This window comes from Neopelma chrysocephalum, unplaced genomic scaffold, assembly GCF_003984885.1.
Source record: "Neopelma chrysocephalum unplaced genomic scaffold, ASM398488v2 Primary Assembly neopelma1_25, whole genome shotgun sequence".
Lineage (NCBI taxonomy): Eukaryota > Metazoa > Chordata > Aves > Passeriformes > Pipridae > Neopelma > Neopelma chrysocephalum.
Window position 1 is genome coordinate 36,207,770 of NW_020897694.1, and position 21,924 is coordinate 36,229,693.

At 41.8% G+C, this 21,924-nt stretch overlaps 1 protein-coding gene across 2 annotated transcripts; it reads right to left on the minus strand.

Annotated features, from left to right (window-relative positions):
- Positions 1 to 935: 935 nt before the first annotated feature.
- On the minus strand, positions 936 to 20,951 carry CREG2 (cellular repressor of E1A stimulated genes 2). 2 transcript variants are annotated; one of them, XM_027674930.1, is made up of 4 exons: positions 20,544 to 20,951; positions 18,198 to 18,367; positions 6,011 to 6,124; positions 936 to 4,544 (listed from the first exon to the last, which is right to left on the minus strand). In XM_027674930.1, exons 1-4 carry the CDS (start codon positions 20,940 to 20,942, stop codon positions 4,397 to 4,399), a joined length of 831 nt encoding a protein of 276 aa, XP_027530731.1. In that variant the 5' UTR covers positions 20,943 to 20,951; the 3' UTR covers positions 936 to 4,396. The 2 variants fall into 2 exon arrangements, with proteins under 2 accessions (XP_027530731.1, XP_027530732.1); XM_027674931.1 differs by lacking the exons at positions 936 to 4,544; positions 6,011 to 6,124 and adding an exon at positions 15,034 to 15,714.
- Positions 20,952 to 21,924: the final 973 nt, after the last annotated feature.

A 21,924-nucleotide genomic window follows, 5' to 3' on the forward strand; every position in this document is an offset into this window, starting at 1 on the left:
GTTTGGCAAAAAAAAACAGATTAAAAAAAAAGTAACAGCACTTCAGTGATTCCAAAAATGTTCAAATTAGATTTTTTTTGTAAGTAAGTGAGAGACACTTGGTATAATCAGAACAGACTTCACTCTGGAAACGGGACAAAAGTGAAAAGAGTAATTAAAAAGGAAAAGAACAGCTACAGGAAATGATCTTTTAAAAATATGAGTTACTGGAAATAGGAAGTTGATGTTGACCGTGATTTGTACAGGTTAGGGAACTGTTGTCATGGTTCTCACGGTGAATGCAGTCAATCCAGGGGCAAGAGAAAGACTTAAGGTGTAAATAGGTAACACAGGCTGTTATTCTATTCTAACATAGGCTGCTATTCTATTTTATTCTGTTCTATAACCTTTATTGGATATTAAATGGGAATTTTAGTATGAGAGGTTGAATTTTGTTGGAAGGAGATGGTGCAGAAAAGCAAGATGAAAAGGTAAATTGTCATCCTTGGCTTGAGAAAACACGGGCAGAGGAAACTGGACGGCAGAGAGCAAGCTGTAACAAGAACTTGTAAGAGCAAGGCTGGCAAGGGAAGAAATAGCACTGAGGAAACTTCCAAAACACCATTAATGCACACCCGAGAGAGATGAGTGCTCAGTCCCTACATGCAGAAAAGAAGAGCAAACTTCAAAAGTTACATTTAACTGTCACAGTGAATGCTCACGGTAAAGAGATGATGAAGGAATGATAAAAGGTGCTTGGCTAGGCTTTTTTCACTAGAGAAAAGGCAGATCTGAGTCTCAGTTCCCATAAATATTTTGAGACAAATTAGCTTGATTTAGGAAAACTTGGGGGAAAAAAGTAGATGTTCAGATGAGATAGAAATTATAACAGTTGTTAGCAGAAGGTCAGTTCCTCTGGCTAATGATGTACTGAAAAATATTCTAATACAGTTTCCACTTTTAAATTTGTTTTATTTGTATTTTTTCTCCATGGGCATTTTGTTAACAACTTTCAATATTTTTAGAAATCAAAATACATTGCAAATGACAATACACATCCAGAAATGAGACAGGTTGCATTTCATCCACAGAAGTGAAGAAAATTTCATCAGAAATGGAGCATTCTTTGGTTAAATAAGAACAGCAGTTCAAACTAGCTGTACTTAAATGCTGTACATGCATTACTTGTGCACAAATTAGCAAAAAGTGAGAACCCAACTTTTCAACTTTGTTTTCCTTTTTTCAGCAAGTATACAGAAATTACTAAATACATCTCTTAAATATTGCAAAACCACAGTTAGAGTTTTAAACATGTTGCACAACAAGGTTTTTTGGGAAAGCTACAGAAATAACTAAAAAAGAGAACACTTAGAAATTACACGTCAGCTAGTTGAAGTGCTTAATGAATTCATAAGAGCTTATCAAGACCTTTTATGAAATGCTTGTTTGATGTAATAATTAAAGTACAACAAATAAATGGTATTTTTATTTTTTGCTTTATCTGAAGCAAGATCAGACTCCACAGTCTTGAGGAACTATGATTTTATTATATTTCAAATAACACTCTTTGGGTTAAAAGCTTTCACAAATAACACCATGTGATGACCAATATCACTTGAGACATCTGTCAGTTTAAAGAAAAACTGGTACTCGCATATAAATAATAATGTAAATCCCAATTAAGCAAACTACTATCACCTCCCCTTTTTTTGGTCTGGAAAATTCCATTCAAAATCTGCAGATCATATTTTTGATCCATTTCTACACACTTTCAAGGACTTCTATGGTAGCTATTCCTTGGGTGAAGGAAGCATGAAATGAGAACAGGTGATTTAAGACAGCATTTCTTCACGAAGCTCCTTTTGTCATTTTATATGCCATCACCATTTCATGTTTTGAGGTTCTCTCAAGAGCCTCATGGCTGGTCCATATAGAAAAACTTCTTGATGAATGTGTCACTTTACAATACAGAAGTTACTCCAGTTAATCTATGTATCCAGGGAGACAGCCTAAGCAGGTAGGGTGTTGTAAATTCAAAACCTTTTTCAGTACACACTAACTTCTTAAACCATTAAAGCTCTACTGGACATCATTGACACAATGCCTTACTGCTTCAAGGCAAGTTAATAAGTTAATGAATATGATACAAGACTATATTACTGTTGCCAGGGGACGTAAGTGAAATTGAGAGTATAGTAACAGCAGCATTTCTAAAATTCTTCCGCTCTTCTTCAACTTGTTTAAACATTTACTTTTTACTCTGAATTTGTGTGTATGTGTTTAGGGGTGGGGCACAGAAGAGGCATTTCAGGCTCTGGAAATAGTAGTGAACTGGGATAATGAAACATGTAATTATAGTTTCACAAAAATGTTATACCTGCAGAAATTCCCCTACAAGGTTTAATACTCTTCCTGTTGAACTCAGATTTAAAAGTCCCATTAATCCAATGGGTAAAGTTATCAAATCCATAGTGGACAAAGATCTCCATGGCAAAATGATATGAATCAAGGAGGATTTCACTTGATGGTATTTTATACTTCTGTATAGGATGGGCCATTTTGCTTCAGTACTACACAGTGTAAGATTCAGGGGCAAACTCAAATGGGAAAATGCTACTTATCTGCCAAGAAAAAAAAAAGGAAGGAAATAGATTGAGGCAGGATGCTTCCTCCTTTTGTGTAATTACCTCTGCGAAAGATCTCCACTGCCAACAGAGCCTCTGGCAATAAGACAAGGGGGAAAAAAAAGCTTAGTGAGTATCTAAACAATGTTTTCCCCTCTCCTTTGCATTTGATTCTTACAGAATATCAGGAATGATAGCGATGTGTGGAGTCCCGAACTTACCCAAGGGCTAAGTGGCCCCTGGTAGTTAAACCAGCATAGTGCCCAGCACTGTTCTGGGAATGACTCCCTCTCTCTATGCCTGAACCAAAATAAGCTCAGCTACACTTAATTGGCTTCCAGCTGATCATGGCTCACACAGCTGCCTCTGAGCTCTGCCCAGGGATTAACCTGTACAAGTTCGGGCCACTCGCCCAGGCACCCAAGTTCCTCCCCAGCCCAGATGTGCTGTGGACTGATGTCTAGAGCTCAGGTGCAGTCCCAGGGATGCTGTAAGACCTTCCCCACAGGCACAGATACCCCATCTCAATGTATTTCTTTCTTATATTTAACAGGGAGAACAGCTGTATCATTTTCAAACTGTGTAGTGACTTGGCTGGTTAGCCATGGGAACTTTCTGTGATATCCTTAGGAAATGAAGAGTAAATTTTCCAGGAGGACATCTAGAGAAAGGGCTGAAGATGATTAAAATACCTTTTAACTCTTTTGGTATTATCACGAGATGCCCATTAATAATGTGTTTGCAACAAAGTTTGCACTTTCTACACTAGGAAAATGAGATTTTGTGGCTTGAAATACCTAATATCTTTTTTAAAAAATAAATTCTTTAAAAATATAAATGCATGAACAAGCCCTTTAAATCTTGGTGAGGAAACAGAGTTAAGGGACTGCTCCACCCCTCAGTGAGTTAGTGAGGGTTTACAGAAAATCAGTTGCACAAACGAGTTAAAAATAAAGCAGTAGCTGGAGAAGGGAGGCAAAAGAAATTGGGACTACAGGCTATTAAAAATACTTTTCCTGCCTCAACAGGAATAGGCTAGCTGGGAACATTTACTTAAATTCTTCTTATGACAATGTTTATACTTGTATTGAGATAATCCTTGTAGGGCCGATTTGATTTGGCCCTTAATATGTTTAACCAGCTTTGTGTCAGTGAAAGACAAGTTATATTGGAGCTGTGTTCTTTGAACTGTTTGCATTTTTTCTACTAAAATGGAGAAGTTCTACTCAATTTCCAAGTGAAATATCAAATTATCTAACTAGGGAAAAACACACATAGAAAATACAAGTTAGCAAAAGAGGACAGCTTTAGCATAACATTTTTTAAAAACTTAAATACCTAAATTTGCAGCTATTCAGTTTCTCTTAGAGTACGTACAAATCAAAGGAGACCAAACAGCAGTAATATCTCCACAATGCATAGATGGTTCTGAGTAGGCAATTTGCTTTTTCAGAATATTATATTTAGCACATACTGTAGTTTCCCTGTGGGTGCACAGCAATAGAAGTCAAAACAAACAGATACGAAGCATTTTTAAACAGTATTTAAGATGACGCATTGCCTGCTTGAAATGACAAGTTTGTACATTGCAGGGTAGGGCTAGTATCCACCACTCCTTTATAATTTGAAAGTCTGTGTTGATTTATTTTCACTCTGCTCTATGTCAGACAGGGCTATTTTGAAGCCTTTTGGGAAAAGAAAAGAAATATCACTGTAAAGTAACCATCCAGCATGAAATTTTAAAAGTGTTTGGAAAGGAAATTCAGGAGATTTCTATCTCAAAGCACATGCAATCACCCTTTACTTGGAACTGCTTTTAAATACTCTTCTACTGCAATGGCAGAATCTTCTCCATACCAGCTTTGAAGCCAGATGTGCTCAATGTTCATTTTCATGAAGAACCACTCATAGCTACGAGGCCACTTTCTTACCACTGGGTGCCTGGAAAGACAAAGAAAAGGGAAAAAAAATTAAAAGATGTGCCAAAGCATATGCATAATCTCCTTTTTTCTTCAGTCTAGTGTGTTCAGCCAGATTGAAAACTGAGATCCGAGAACCACTACTATTCATCTTTTTGGCCCTCCTTTGCTGTAAGGTTTATGATCTTCCACACCCCAGTCTGGAGAGAACTGCAACACAGGCAGCCAGCAAACACCACCTTCCCCATTGCAGAACCCCATCTCTAAAACCAGATGTTGTTGGTCTCTAACTAAGTGAAAAATAGTTAGAGGGGACTCTCTGAATGTGTGCCAGGCTTGTGCTTGTACCTGTTCAAAGGAAACAGTGTTCTGAAAATACTACACATTTGGTAGCAGTTCTGGTGTGGCGGGAGAGCTAATAAAACTGGGTAGCAGGTAGAGCACAGATTCTGAGCTGTCAGTTCCTACAGCTCCTACAGTGCCTTGGAGCACCTATGACTGTGGCATTGGAAAGTGGCTCCAGATGCTGCTGGCACCGGATAGGGTGTGCCCAGCAGCTCTCACCGTGTTGTTCTGGCTTTTACACCCCGACGATGGAGCATTCTCTGCAGAGGTGCTGCTGGACTGTGGCACACATAGAAATCTAATTTCTACAAAGTTTGTAAAAAAACGCTCCTGTGCCAAGATGGCCCCACCTGCCCGTGGCCTCAGTTTTGCTACTGATGGCACCCACTGACACTCACCTTAACCCCTTCCCATAGGTCAGAGAGAGTATTGACTCTGGGCTATTTTGGATCCCAGCTCATCCCAGTTTCCCGGCAGTATTTGATTGACCAGGCAAGGTGTGCCTGGAAGACAATCTCTGGCAGCCTGTGTGGGAGGTGCATGCTCTAGCTAAGGTTCAGGCTTTTCGTGCCTGTAATTCTGAAGACCCACTGGAGGGCATGGGGGCACACCCTCTATATGTGTGTACACCTCTGGGTTGTGCTTGCATCTTTCAAAGGAGACTGTTCGGTAAGTACTGTGGCTTTGCAGCAGCTGGTATGTCAGAAGAGGCAATAAAACCCATAAGATCCACCCTGAAAATATTTGTGAGCCCAAAGGCAGCAGGCCTCTGCTCTGTCCCTGAGTAGGAGGCTGTAGCTGAAGAGCACTACCTGTCCTAAACTGGGGTAGAATCATTAAAGATAACAAATACACCCTGGATTTATGGAATGTCTCCTTGCAACCAGATGAAATATTTTCATAATCCCCAGATTATAAACTACATGCTTTATGAGAGTCCAACACTAACTAATTGCATTTCCATATTTCGTTTCCTCAAGAGTTAAAAGGAAGTCAGTCATTCCAAACTACACAGGAGCCAACATGCTTCGTGGCCCCAAAGTAAAGATCAGGCTTGTTACTTCTCAGTTTTTCTGTACCACATTTGTATATTTGTCTCAAACCTGTGGGTTGCACTCTACTGTGTGCCTGTTAGATACAGACCTGGAAAACACTGCTTGCTTGGCAAATTCCACTTCCTCCGGAGGCACCATGACCATCTGTCCCATGAGAGTCAGCCTGACGCACCTCGGATCCTCTGGATCAATTACATTTTTTCTGTGCATGAGAAAAATGCTTATGAGTATTAGCTTGATTTCTTTTGGGTTTTGGAGAAATGTGAACTCCTGCTTACATATAGAAAGCTTTGTCAAGCCTTGCAAGTCTTTTCTACACCCAGCTATACCATTTGGTGGAGGGGGGAGATCTTGGAAGAATAGTTGCCTGACACATAGATCTGTGTAGATATTTGCTTAATCTTAATTTATGCTCACAAAACCTGGATTAATATATGTTGGCTTGTAAAAAGTATGAAAATGGCAGTTTTCCCAGACAGATGTACAGACCTGTATTCAGGATTCTGAGAACTGTGAGATGGTTACTCTGTGCCTATGCCTACAAAAAAAAAGTATGAATACATGTATTTGTATGTAAAACATAAGGTCTTTTCCTTGTGCTTATCCTAGAAACTCAATCCTTTTTCATTTTTTTATCCATTTTTCAACTGCTTTACATCAAATAAACAAGATCTGTTAAAACAAATTCTCCAATTGCCTTCAGGTCAAGACAGAGAAGGTACCTGTTGCTTTTTGGGTCCTCGTAAACAGTAATAATAAATAACTCCCATTAGTAGCTGCAGGGCAATTGTTGACTCTGATATATACAATACAATCATATAAATCATAAGTAAATTGACCATTGCAAAAACATGTTGTATGCAATGACTGCAAAGGCTTGATTCTGGTGAGTGCTGAGCAGCCCCAAGTCCTATTGCCAGCAGTTTGAGACCGCTCAGCATCTCAGGGAACCATCTCCCCATGTAAGCCCAAAAAGCTGCATTAGGAAATGAAGGCTGTGTTTCTTCTTCTCTGTGTTTAGTCAGAAGCAGCAAATCACAGTAAATTGCATCTCATCTGTGTGCAATTTTACTTAAAGATCTTGGCTTGAGCCCTTTAGCCTTAACTGTGTGCAATCTGCAATGGCTTCATTTTTGGTTATAATTCTCAATGTGTCTAGTGCATGCAGGAAACATATGGACATCCTCCTGCAGCTAATTTAACACCTGCAGATTCTCCACAGATGGTTAGGAAACACTGTGTAGCTCACTGGATAAAGTACTTACTCTTCTAGAGAGGGCCATGAACAGAGATACGCAAGGAAGTATGGGAGGCTGGTTGATACTCGGCTATGCCCCGTGAGCACTTGGCATCACCTGTAGCCTGACCTCCAACGGGCCATTTGTCATATGATCTCTGGGAAGTTTTTTCAGCATCCTGTTCAGTTGTCTGAAGGGGATGTTCAGCTTAACAACCTCCAGACAAACTCCACTTGTACTCTTTTTCCTCTCCCAGGAGGAAGGGCAGCGGCCAAAGATCAAGCTCAAACTTTCTGTTCACATCAATGTATAATGGTCTAATTTTCTCTAGTAAAATTTTTTTAAACTATTATGAAATAATACACAAGTGGTGTTCTGAGTGTCTGAAAATCTGCATTCCCTACCCTGGCACTGGGTTTATTTCTATCAGTGTGTATCTGGAACACAAATTTGTCTATGTGATCACCTTGGCACTCCGTAGATCCTCAGCACTAACTCACACTGACTGCTGAAGATGTCATTTCACATCTGGCTTTCAGTGGCCTGAGAGCACCCTGTCGCTAAGGAACAGAGCTCCATGCCCTAGGGACACCTCTAGCTCCTTGCATTTTTTTTGTGTAGGCTTTGGGTGTTGTGTGGCTGTTCAGCACACAGGGTCCAATGAGACTCACCCACCAAAACATGAATAAATATAGGAATACAGTATATACAGCTGAAGAAAGAGGAGCCAAGTCCCACATACACAAGGTGTCAGCTGAGGGTCTGTGTCCAGCAGCCAGGGGAGTGGAGATTCACACTCTTGGAACCACTGACCCTGGATAATGAAGTCTAAAAGTCCATTTGAGGCTATCTCCTGATCTATTGTTATCTTTTGTTCTTAACCTTAATATTGTATCAAAACCTTCCGCATGTGTTTATATATTCAACGAATTTTTAACACATATATTGATGAAGGAAGGGACTTCTCACTAGCAAAAATTCAGTTCAGAAGATTGCTTTAAAATAACTGTGTGTCCCAAAATATGATACATTTTCCTCTATAGCCTAACAGTATCATAAAACAACTGAAGAGCAAGGAAAAGCAGGAATATTTGCAAGTGTCTTTCTTTGCATAGCTCCTGGGTAAGATGCAATTATTACTTTCAGAGAGGAATTTGAAAGGATTGCTATTAAAGAATGTCTGCATTTCACAGGCTGGATCAGGTGATACATTTTAGATGTGATCAGGAGCAGCAAGAGGTTTTGGTCTGACCTTCTCAGATTACAATTATGTGGTGGTTTTGTGCAAGTACATGTTTATTCTGAAAGTGTGCTCATTGATTTTGAGTAGGCTATAGACCTGACATTGCTGCTGTTAAGCAGTGAACCCTGCCTGCCTATGCTGAGAAAGTTTTGCCTGATAGGACTAGTGGCAGATGTGACTGCTTCCCAATTTACATAAAAAGCTGCTCTCCACGCATTTGGTTGACAATGAAACCCACATACTAAACTGAATTTTGCCCATTGGAATAATATTCTGGAGGGTCAGTTTGTTTTTCTGGGAAATGAGGCAAACAAGTTCTTTGTTGAGATTACATTAGGTGAAGTTTTGGAAGAACTGAACAGGACAATGATACATTTGAGTTCAGCACATGTTATTACTTTGTTGGCTTTGCATTCAGGGCTGCCTCTTATCATAGATTTTCTGTTTCAGAACAGGAACCTTGTATTCTAACCTTACATTAGCATTAGTATTTTCTTTTTCAAAGGAACCCTTCATATTCTGAAATAAGTCTGTTTCTGCATCTTTTTTTGGCATAGTATTTCCCTAATGATGTGTGATTACTTTCATACTTCTTAAACCACCCAAAATCACTAAACTTACAGTTACCACTTCTAAATGTTGTAAGCAGGTCTTGAGTTTCCAGTGCTGTTACCAGCACAACCAACGTAAATGCAGGATTTGCTTCCTAGTAATAAATAAGGAATATATCTCATATTTTTACTAAAGATAATAAAAGGATACCAGAGATAAATAGGTATATTTCATAAAATATTCCTCCCTTATATCTGTGGAGGTCTATTCATGCATTCACTAGTCACTTGTTGCCTTCTGTATAAGTGCATATTCAGCTCTCAGGCCTTGGGTTTCTTTTATCTTTGCTGGCACGAGAACAAGTAGGTCCGGAGAAGCAGCTTTAAATAACATTTATGTGCTGCTGGCTGGGGTTGAGGGGGAGGCAGAGCCAGGGGCAGAGGTGGTGATACTGTTGCTCTGTTGAGGAAACCCAAGGTGGTTTCTCAGGCCCTGTCTTTACCAGAATCAGGTCCTCTGTCTCTCTGGAGAGGATAAAATATGAACTGAGGGGAAGAGAAAGAAGGTAACTGGAAGGAGACCAAGCAGCAGAGGAACACATTTTTCCATGCTTATTTAAAATACATATACTTTGTTGCAGAAAACTAGGAAAATCAGGTTAAAAGGGAAGAAGATTCAGTTTATGCATTTTATAAGAAGACAGTGCATTAAGAGGAAGCATCTTAATTATTCATCTGATTTGTGAAGAAAGAAAAATTCATTGTTCCTGTTTTTCTGCTTATAGTGAGAAAACTAGGTATGCAGAGTTTGACCCAGTCCAGCCAGTTCTTTTCCAAGCATGTGAGATGACAACATGAGCCACATTTAGTTACAAAGGTGCCAGCTTTACTGAGAGGTCTGTATACAAGTGCAATATGTTTCCCAACAGAGATGCAATGCTGTGAAGTGCACTGCCAATGAACATGTCCCACTTATATTACTACGTAACGCTTCCATGCTTTTTGGGTCACAGTTCAAGAGTGGTTCAGAGTAAAGAGTGCCACCTACTCATTAAATTGTTTATTACACTGGCCGTCTCTTGTTTAATTAGAGGGTTCTTATACAACAACTATCCAAGTCCAAATGTGATGAACCCATAGTTCAGGCTGCTGTGGTTATATTGGCACATAACGTGACGATGTTGGGTCTTGGTTAGGACTCGCTTTCACATTTGAGATCTCTGCTTTGACTGACTCTTCTGTCTCCTGGTTTCTGACCAAAGGTATCCCTGAGTATTATCTTCATTCTCAGTCTCTGCAATCCGTTAGTGAGGTGACACAAATCTGCCACAGAGCAGCAGTAAAACAAAAATAAGAGTTTGGGAGGCACTTGGGAAGGAATGCCAGGTGTTCCCAAGAAGGAACTGGTATGAGAAATGTTCAGTAATGTTCCGGGGTCGGGGGGCAGAAGCAGGGGTCTATAGAGAGGAATATCTCTCTTTCGCTTCTTCTCCAGCCTTCTTTTCCCACAGAGCAGCTGACGTCATTCTCCTCCACCCCCCTGAAGAAACAAGACCTTCCATCTTCCCAGTCACGATATACGAATCCTTCCCATAACCCTTGAACACAGTTCTCCTTGCCCTGTGAGAAAGCACTGGTCTTATCCCTCTACTTGAGCAGAATGGAAGAGGAAGTTTGGAAAGAGCTTTCTCCTACTGCAGAAAAGAAGAGACAGAGGGCCAAGAAGAAAGGCCCAAGAACAGTTTTCCTACTTTTTTTCTACTTTAAAGCATACAGCTCACGTGTGGCATAAGGGCAATGACTGCCTCCACACATCCTAACCTCTCCTATAGTGACAGCAGTGGTGTAAAACCATGTCATTAGGAGGTGGGGACGGGATGCTGACACAGCTCATCCCTGTCCCCTCCCACAGATGCAAGGTAGGCATCCTGTCACACCCTGCACAAGGCTCCTCTTACGTAGCCCCAAGCTGGGCACAAGATGAAAAAACAGAACTCTTTTCTAGTATATACAATGCATCATAGGATTTTTGTCCTCTAAAATCTACAGGAAGGAAGGAAGGGAATGCTATGTTCTTAGAGAGTTACTGTAAAGTGCATATAATTTTGATTAATAGATGTGATTAATTTTGAAAAGTAAGTTATCCTTCTCATACAATTAATTTGCTCACCGCTCACTAACTGCCAGTGTCTCCGAAACAGAAATAATGTATTGGTGCTGCTAATCTGCGTGGCATGAACGTCAAACAAAATCTCTGCTGAAAGCAATTTCATAATCTGAAAAGCTGTTGCTGGCCTTTAACTGGATATGGCTGGGCAGTTCTGCCCTGCTCTGATTTTGACAGGAATTTCTTTATCAGCCATGTTGGGGAGCCAGCAAAGATACTTAGACGTCTTTGCTTTTGGAAGAGGTCTTCTGGTCTGAATCTGAAGTCAGGCTTGGGAGCTGAAGAGTATTGATACAGTGGCTATTCTGCATCTAAGTGAGCCTGTATTCATGGCATATCTGTTTTCATGTTTTAAATAATTTCACTCTTTCTAGAAGATAGTCCTTCCCAGAATGTTTTAATTACAATGTGTTACATGAAACCAGTCTGTTTGCCTGTCTTCATTGACAATAACAGCTCATTTCTTCAGCTGAACTCCATGTTTCAGACAGGAAACTTTTATATAGTTTAACCACAGACAATTCACGGAGAAAAAAAAGAATCACAGCATCAACTATTTTTGTAAACAGAGTCAGAAGAACACATACTACTTCACTAGAAAGGGATTTTAGGAAATTGGTTATTTAAGAATACAGGAAAAAAATAGTAATTTAGAGCTATGTTGTGTGCATTGGGTCATGATGATAGTAGGTTTCATGTTTGACTTTCTAATTTGATATCTTCATGACTTTTTTAAATACAGATTTTTCAGGAACAGCTACTGACATAATTATTTGCATATGACTAAAAAGGGCCAATATAAATACCAGAACTAGAAATGTGTCAGTGCCATTGAATCAGGAGGTGGATCTCAAAAATTGATGGATATCTGAGTTCAGCCTTTGTCTTCTGCATGCATCAATTCTCTTTGTGAGAAGGTGCAGTACCAAATTTGTTGTATTAATCCATGCATTAACAAGCATTGACTCCACAAACTCAGGGGTAGTTATGTGTTAGCTGGCCATCTCATATCTCAGAGGTTGTGCCTGCCACCCATGGCACGATTATTGTCTCAGGATTGCCCATGTGTATGTATGCATACACATACATGTTTGTGTATGCTGCTGATCCACCACACAGCCAGGACCTTATCCCACCAAATTCCTCTTCTCTCCTCATAACCTGGTGATATCCAGAAGCACTGGGGTTATTCAGCACCTCCTGTCAGCATTTTCAATGCAGAGTTTAGGAAACCTTACAGAGCTTAGGAGCCAGCTTTTATCCACTGAACACATCTGCCTGATTGTGCTGATCTGCTACCAGATGAGCATGGTGGGTAAAATGACCCTCATGGAGTCACCCCGATGGAGGTCATAAACAAGGAGGGGAATCCGAATTTGAAACACCATCCTCCAGACTAATAGCAAAAGAAAACCAATGGTGGACTGACCCCAAAGCTCACTGCTTTTCTCTTGTGCCAGTTCACGGCAGCTATGTAATGGCTCCTTCCCTAAGGAAGCTGCCGTGAGTCTCTATGAATGTGCTGAACCTGATGTCAAGGAAGCGACACACTTATAAAATTAATTGCCTGTTTTCCAGACTGCAGCTGTAATGAGCCTACTCGGAAAGAGGGATCCTCTGAGCAGCCTGTGTGTTGGGAAATGTGTTTAGAACAATAGCTCCTCTATTCTTTAATGCTGGGCTTGGTCTTGCTCCCACTGAAAACTGCAAGAATGGGACTCAATCTTTTCAGCTTGTCTGTGGCATAGACATACCAGCTTAGTCTATTTATATCCCTGAACCATTTAATTTCTCTTGCCTCTATTATCCATTTATCAGCCTTCAGATAGGATGCTGTGTAGTTGCTAACAAATGCTGTCTCTATCCTGGCCATCAGAGAGTCTTCTCAGAGAGGGGCAGTCCATCTCCTCTGGGAAATGGCAATCTCTAGGTCAGAGATGAGGAATCCAGACTGTAGCTGCAACACTAAAATGTCTTGCAATTAGTGCTAGTCATCAGTACGAGTTTGGCGTAATAAACACTTGAAGAAAAGCACCAAGATCAGTGTTTACAGAGCCATAGTGCTGTCTACTCTTTTATATGGATCCGAATCATGGGTCATCTACCGCCACCACCTGCGTCTCCTAGAAAGCTTCCATCAACGCTGCCTCTGCACAATCCTTAACATCCATTGGTCAGACTATGTGACCAATACATCTGTTCTCGAACAGGCAGCAATTACGAGTATTGAGGCCATGTTACTGAGAACGCAACTGCGTTGGGCAGGGCACGTCTCTAGGATGAAGGACCACCGCCTCCCTAAGATCCTGCTCTATGGTGAACTTGCCACTGGCTGCCGCAAGAGAGGAGCTCCAAAGAAAAGATACAAGGACTCCCTGAAGCAACAACGCAGCCTCGGGCATATTGATCACCATAACTGGTCCACTCTGGCCTCTAATCGGGAGGCCTGGAGACAGACCATTTATAACGCTGCTGATGCTTTTGAGAAGGCACGCAGGATCACTCTTGAGGAGAAAAGACAACGCAGAAAGAATCGAACCTTGCAGAATATACCATCTAAGGAGTCTTTCTGCTGTGTCTTTTGCAACCGGACTTGCCTTTCTCGTATTGGCCTTTTTAGCCACCAACGCGCTTGCATGAAAAATGGGTAGAGCCCTTCCCAAATCTTCGTTCGCGAAGCCTAGCCATGATGATGAGTGCTAGTCAGATGCATCACAGCTGTCTTTCTTTCATTATTAAATGTTATTTCTCTTATTAGTTTAGGGTTTTCAAATTTTCTCTCCAGCTGATTAAATATTAAGGCTGGAGTACCAAAAAGGCCAGTCTGTACTCCTCACAACCTTGAAAATGAAAATATTTATTGTCAAGGTTTGGAACTTGAGTCTGTTCTAAAACAAAACAAATGAAATTTGCTACTAAATAAATTTAATATCAAATTGGTGTGCACAAGTCACTTGAAACTCATTAGATAAAAGAAGACTACTGAAATGTCAGCTATGTTTTCTTTCTAAAGGCCAGAGATTTCTTTTGCGTTCAGTTGGTCAGAAGCATTTTTCAGGAGAGTGCCAAATACTCCCAGGAGCATTGACTACAGGCACTGATTAGCTTTCACATTTATTTTCATTCTTGCAACTCGTAGTGGGTTAATAATGGAATTCTAATAAAGTTCCACATGAAAACAAGCTATAAATGCATTGCTGGCATACAAGGACATGAACTTTCTCACGTAGAACATGATTCATTCAGATATTTTACATAATTATTTTGAAACCAAAACAATAAATAATGCACTTGACAAAGAGAACATCTGACAAGAATGACACTTTCCTTTGCAAAGAAAAACTCACAGATACCATTTTAATACTGACCAGAGGTCTCTCAGAGTAAAAGGTCTTGCCTCTCTTATAGTGTGGGTAAAGAAGACTTTTGCTATACAAAACTTGAGCCACCACATAAAGCTCTGGACTAAGGATGCTGTGTGCCTGTTTGCATGGCACAGCCTGGCTATCTTAGCAGGTCAAGTGCACCCTGAAGCTGGGGACAGGTCACTCCAAGCACTGGCAGCAGGGCCCAGATACACTTGTTGTTTCCTTCACTGTTGTGCTCCTGGCCTTTTCTGTGGGGTAACAGTAGGATGGTGTACAGGGCTGGAATTTGAGATGTTGCTACTTTTAAATGTAAAAATCACTCACAGATTGATAGTTTAAAATATAAATTAATTTCTGACCCTAGTTATAGGTGGAAGGAAGAGAAGAAAGTTAAAATCCCAGTGACCACATGCTTCCTGACTGTGAGACAGCCTCAAAGCTTGCTCACATTTTTGTATCATCAAAAACACAAACTGCACATCACAAATGTCCCAACTTTTCATTGGCCATATTGCTTGTTCTTTGCACTAATGCCAAACAATATCTGTTCCAGATGAGAAGTCCAGAAATAATGAAAAACAAACTGGTTTTGTTTTTGTAAGAACGAAATAAATAATGCAAGGAGCTTTGATCAAACTCTGAATCTGTGCTCTCAATTCAATAGTCAGCTCAATATTTAGAGTATGGTTATATGTTAAAATGTGGATATCTATTTTCCTCCACCTTCTTTTTTCCTTTCCCCTCTCCTTTTCTCTCCTCTGGCTCTTGGGGAGCTGATTCAAGTTACTAAGCCAGTAGAAATCTCATTCAGGAAAAAAAAAAGAAGAGGTTTCTGCTGGGTTACTGAGCTAAAACAGGCCCACCATATGGTCAGCTGGAGGGAGGGGGTGGGATTGCATGTCCAGGAGCAGCACTGGCCACAGGAGGAAAGGAAGAAGGATCGGCAGAAAACCTTAGTCTCACTGTCAGGTTAATGTTCTTCAGATTTATGTTTCAGCTCAGGGTGAGGCACAGCCCAGAACCGATGGGGGCCAGGGTGGCACGTCACTGGTGGTAGGGAGGGAGAGTCGGGATATGGTGACTGGTAATTAGTTTGGCCTAAGCTGTTTTGGAAATCCAGATTTAGCTTCTTGATGGTGCCCAGAAAGCTCTTCTCACCAGAGAGCACAGGCTCGGGCTGCAGAGGGGACTAGAGAGCCAGGTGACAGAATCCACGTGTCCCTGGCTGCAAAACAAACAGCAGCAAATATCTGGCATACTGAACAAAAGGGCAGTGGTTTGAAAATTAATAGTCACTTAACAAAAAGACATTGAATAAATATTCTCAAAAGTTTGTGATATATATGGATTTCATATTTCTATAAATCATGCAGCTTTCTCTTTTGGTGGTGAACTGGCACTTCCCAAACTGGTAAATTGGGCGGTGATGTTGCTAAACCATAAAGACAAAGACTTTCAAGTGTGGCTGTTTAAAGGCAGGGATTAAAGGCCACACTTAAGTGCCTAAATGGGTGTGTAGTTTTCAGAAGTGCTCAGCACCACCACTTATCATGGATGGAACTGCTATGAGTCTTGAGCCTCTGAAAATAGGGCATTAGGTAGTAGGACATAGGACTTCAAATACCTTTTTTAAGCCCTTGGTCTAGATATTCAGCTCACTATTTGACTGAATGGGAAAGCTTAGAAAGCAGGATAAGTGCCATTAGCATGTAATGAAAGAAGAGATATATTTATTTCTTAAATGATAAATCCAAAATATTTAATGAAATAATTAAAGAAGATATTTAAGGAACAAGCAGAACCATTCCAGTGTTAAGTTCACTACTCTGTTGACCTCCTCAAGCATTCAAAGCTTAATTGCCTTAAGAAATGTGGTGATGGGACAGCGTCAGAGGAAGCCATAATTTCTATTCCTTGGGAGTAGGATGTCAGCCTGAAATTACCTGTACTGCTTAGGACTAAGAAATATTTCATTTTTCCACTATATAACTCTTCAGAAACAGCGTATTCTGGAGACAAATACAGACAAGTGTTACAGTAATGTTTTATATTTGCCATTCACTTCTTTTCTCAGTGCTGTTCTCAGCTAGCAGGCTTGAGAAGTGGGGTGATATACAAGGCAGTCCCCAGCTGGGGAAACCTGCTCTTAAGATAAAACCTCTCCTTCCCCAAAGAGGACCTTAAGTTGGGGTAAAAACTGTTAGTGTAATTTCTTTCTGAATGAGCCTGTACTTTCCAGTTCTCTTTCTCTCTTTGGAACATCAGTTAAGATCTGCTTTGGTAATGGAGTCCTGTCTGACACAATTTCAGTGTCATGTACCTTGTCACATAAAGAGGCCTTTGTAAATAACACTTCACACAAGGTTGACCCAGCCAAGTTTGCCACGTTTGACTGTAAAAAAACATATGGTAGAGATAAGTCTTTTTCAAGGAGATAAGAATGGAGGGGAAAATTGAATCATCTTTGAGTTTACATGCATACATTTTACACATGTAAAGCTTTGGTGAGCTGACGTTACTCATTATACATACAGAAAGACATGGACCTGTTGGAGCGAGTCCAGAGGAGGCCACAAAGATGATCATAGGGCTGGAGCACCTCTCCTGTGAAAACAGGCTGAGAAAGTTTGGGTTGTTCAGCCTGGAGAAGGCTCCAGGGAGATCTTACAGCAGACTTCCAGTACCTAAAGGGGCTGACAAGAGAGCTGGAGAGGGGCTTTTCACAAGGCCGTGTAGTGATAGGACAAGGAGGAATAGATTTAAACAGAAAAAAGGTAGGTTTAGATTAGATGTTAGAAAGAAATTCTTAACTGTGAGGGTGGTGAGACACTGGAACAGGTTGCACAGAGAAGCTGTGGATGCTCCATCCCTGGACATGTTCAAGGCCAGGCTGGATGGGGTTTTGAGCAACCTGATCTAGTGGAAGGTGTCCCTTCCCATGACAGGGGGGCTGGACTTAAATGGCATTCAAGGTCCCCTCCAACACAAATAATTCTTTGATTCTAAGATAGTATGATATGATTGGGAAGAAGTCAATTCATTGCTGTCTCTGGAGAGAAGAACCTGGAACTGGATGTAGATTGGTAAACCTAAGACCTAACTTCCTTTATTTGTGGGGTCATTTACTGACTGTTTATGATATACAGGGTATAAAAAAATTTGCAAAGATATTCAATCATATCCTCTGAAGAGGTGGAAATTAGACTGAGTGTCACAGTCCTGGGTGTATAACTTCTGAACTGAGAGCCTGAGATCCCCTTACAGAACCCAGAGAGCTAGATCCCCATGAAGGCAATCAGCAGGGCCTCCAGAGTTGTTCAGCAGAGCAACAGTGCCTGCTTTACCATGAATTGGATAGCCTTTGAAACTCCACGGATCTTATTGACTAGATCACTATAGACTAGAATAGGATCTTGAAAATCTAGATTTTATGGAGGCACCTCCAAGAAGAGATTAAAATTTAGGTGTGTTAGTGTGCAAGCTGAAAGCCACTCTAGCTGTTGATGCTACAATATACTTCAGTGACACCCCTGTTTTTCTGTACTATGCTTTACCAGGGCAATTTACTGCAAAACAAACCTAGGAAGGAGCATGTAGCTGATGGTGAGAGCCAAAAACGAAAGCAGGACATTGAAGGTCGGGACCCAGCATTTTGTTCTGAGGTCTCTGTTCTCACTAAAGGTGGTAGTAGGCAGATAAAATTATTACCTGCAGAAATTTCCATCTGTTTCTGGCAGGGTCAGAGAAGCCATGGGATTCTTCAGGAGATCTGTCACAGTGTTATCCTTCGGTGTTACGTAAAAGAAAGGGATTCCAGTGCTGTTATTGATGGGACCATCGCTGAGAAGTAAACAGTTCCCATAGGGCATACCTTGGATCTGCGAAGTCCAAATAAGCAACTGGTTACATCTTTGCATACAGAGGGTTTACAATGTGGGGCATTCCCTCAAGGGCTCTAGCAGAAAGGACAGCCAGCCCCATTGCTCCCACTCTCTGTTGTCATCATGAGACAGCACTTCTAAATTAATCTATCTCCTCTAAATTAGTTCTATCATGCTTCTATGAAAACAGATCTCTCCTCTATTTTTGTTTTCCAGTCCTGTCCATGGCATTATAGAGTACATTTTCTCTTCCACGACCTTAAAGGAACTACCAAATTAAAAATGTTTAAGTGCATTAAAAGCAATGTCATCAGCATCAAGAAATGTTTACTTTAAACCAGTGCTGATACCTTTCCTCAAACCCAAAGGGATACAGAGCCTAATTTAGCCTTGATTCAGCCTGCTTTTTACACTAATTTTGCCAGCCCTTTTGGCTTTGACTTGCAATGTCATTGCATCTGTTTGCCAAGACAGACAAAAAAGCATTTTAGCGAGAATTGTTTGAAGACAAACTGGACATCAGCTCAACTTCCTGGGTAGGAACATCAGGTCTGGAGGGGTCTCAGCCACCAAGCCAGCCAGAGTAAAACCTCCTCCCATGGCAAAGGAGGGACGCCAAAGAGCCAAGTTTTCAAAACGTTTTCTCCCATACACTGACCTGTGTACACAGAGAGGATATAACACATGCAAAAATGTCCTTGCCCAGTAATGACACCTATTAATATTCTCCATAATGATTTATATTCCTAATTTGCTTTTCATGCCATTATAAATAGCAATGACAGATACTTTATGAGTTATGGGAGTTTTTTTCATTTTTTCAGATCCTTCTTTCCTCATGGTGTATTAGATGTTAAATAGTAAAATTATCAGTCAATATATTAATTCAATGTAAGTGGTAAATCTTTTACAGCAAAATCAAATTAAATATTAATAGTTAATAAGAAAACCCTGGATAATGTTACCTGGGTTGCATGCTTTCTGATTTTGAATGTTTATATGCCTTTAAAATTTTAATACTTATAGTGCTTATAAATGGCATTTGTTGGCATTCCTTAGAAGTAATGCTTTAATGATGCTACATAACTTACAAGCTAAAGATACTTGTTTATTATTAAGAGTTACAATGAAAAAAATTAGCTGTCAGTAACATTGCGGGACAGGTTCCCATTGCTTAAAATGTTCAGTCTGTCATGCAAGGTTAATTTTACACTGGATTCTCAAAAAGAATTGTGATCACAGGCAGCATAGCTTAGCATTCAGAGCAACAATCACCACCCCATGAATTCCAAATTTTATTATTATTCAGATTTTTTTATATTACTTCTGTGTTCTAACTAGAGGCAGCTAACTGCAGACTACATTATGTCTGTAATTCCACTGAGGGTTTCTGGCAAGAGTATAAACCAGGAGAGTTAAGATCATACTATTTAATAGGATTTCCAACAAGCTGATGTAGAATTACAGGTCTCTTGTGATCATGTGTAGATTTGTTTAATAGTATCTTTTTTCAACTTGTTACTTTGTATTTCAGAATAACATAAACTGTCACTAACTCTGCCAAGCTTTCTGAAGATTTATGTGCTTCTAATTTTGCCTATTTTTGAAATTGTAAATTAATTAATCTGTGAATACTTTCAACAGAAAGTTTGGATGTCTTTTTTTTTTAATTTCTTTTCTTTCCCCCTTTTGTCTGAGTTGTACTGGATGCTGTGTCTGTCTCATCCCAACCTTTCACTTTAAAAAGGGAAATATTTTAAAGCTGCAAAAAATAATGACCCCGACTCTCTGGTGCAGCCCAGCTATTTTCCTTAATGCTACTAACAGAGAAATCGTCCTTCAAGCTGGACGGATGGAGAGATTCTGCGGTAGCCCAGCGAGGTCTCTTCCTTTTCTTCCTCCTCCTCCTGAAACAGGCCCTCTCCAAACCCAACGTTGCATCTCTGCTTTCTGGCCTAGAGATTTTGGTTTTTTTGGTGCCCCTCTGGTGCGATTTATAGCATGCCGCCTCCTTCGCCGTGCTCTAAGCACGATTTCTCTTCCAGAAAGAGTTTCCGCTGTTCCCTCCGCGACGCGGGCGCTGCCGGCGGCGGGACGGCGCGGCCGCGGGGGCTGGCGCTCGTCCGGTAGGAACCGCGTGGCGTGGGCACCGTGGGCACCGTGGGCACCGTACCTTTCCTCGGGCGGCCCGCGTCGCCACGAAGCCCCAGGTGTTGTGGCGGGCGAGGAAGCGGGCAGTCCCGGCGCGTCCCGGCGCCCCGCCGCCCTCCCGCCGGTAGGAGAACATCCTAGAGGGGGCGGCCCCCGGCCCCGGCCGCCGCGCCGCCGGCCCGGAGCCCAGCGCCGCATCCTCCCGGTACGCTGAGGCCGGGTAGCTCTGCTTCCAGAGGCCGCCCGCCTCCTCCAGCAGCGCGGGCAGCGCTTCCTCGGTGGAGGAGCTATGCAGCTCGTCCGCCGCCGCCCCCGCCTCGGGCAGCGGCCACGACACCGAGCTGACCACCACGTACCCCCCCGCGCCGCCCCATAGCAGCGCCGGCAGCAGCCACCACGGCCACCGCCGCCCCGCCGACATCTTCTGCGGCAGCTCCGGCCGCGCCGCTCCCGCCGCGCCCTCCCGCGGCCGACGCCCGCCCCGCACCACCCCCTCCCCGGTGCCGAATGTTCGCAGCAGCGCCCGGTCGATCGGGCGGCACGTCGCGCCTCGGCGTCCTGCCCCCGCCCCAGCCCCGTACGGTGCGGGAGCCGCTGCCCGCACCTGCCCGGGACGCCCGTGGGACACATGCCCGCGGCGTGTGGAGGCCCCTCGCGGGGCTCCGTGCTGGGTTACCTGTCGCTTGTGGGGCACCTGTGACATTTGGAGCCCCTGGGTCAGGTGCGCAGCCCAGTAGGTATCTCACGAAAATAAGTTCTCTACATGCAACACAAAACTTGGATGGACAGGTGGAGCTGTCAGGGCAGAGGCAGTGCGACCTCTCCGTTTATTAGAAAAGAGAGAATTCACGAGGCAGCATGTTCATATGAATATTACCGTTGCAGGGAAAGCTTCATTTGGGGTTAAGTAACAGCAAGACCCCAAGTCTGAGATGGCAGTCAGCACTGGTTTGGTGTTTGCAGGATGTGTTTTGATACGTAAGTACATGGAGTTGCTATTAAATGATATGTTTCCCAGGTGAGGTTTTAATTAGGCAAAGATTTGGATGTATATTTGTGTTTATATTAGTGGCCTGATTTAGTAAAGGCACTTTTCATCCAGCTCTTTTTCTGTTCTTGGCAGTAGACTCCTTCAATTTGACAATGCAAACTTGCAATTCTTTGAAACATATGCTTGTAAACTTTCATCGTGTTTGTGCAAATTATTTAAGGAGCACAGGTTCAATAGGAGACAGGGAGCAATGAATCTCATAGGAGCCTTTGCCTGTCTGAAGATTCTCAGGTACATCTCACAGATCTTACCCTTCCATAGCATATTGCAACGTCAGTCTATTGACACAACTTCTGCTTAATTGTACCACAAGAACATGTTGTATATCTAATCTAGAATCTAAACTCTTATA

Coding starts and splice junctions, on each gene's coding strand:
- CREG2 (XM_027674930.1), bottom strand. CDS start 20,942: ATGTCGGCGGGGCGGCGGTGGCCGTGGTGGCTGCTGCCGGCGCTGCTA. Junction 18,368..20,543: donor CGCGGGCCGCCCGAGGAAAG/GTACGGTGCCCA, acceptor TGGACTTCGCAG/ATCCAAGGTATGCCCTATGG. Junction 4,545..6,010: donor AAGCAAGCAGTGTTTTCCAG/GTCTGTATCTAA, acceptor TTGTCTTTCCAG/GCACCCAGTGGTAAGAAAGT.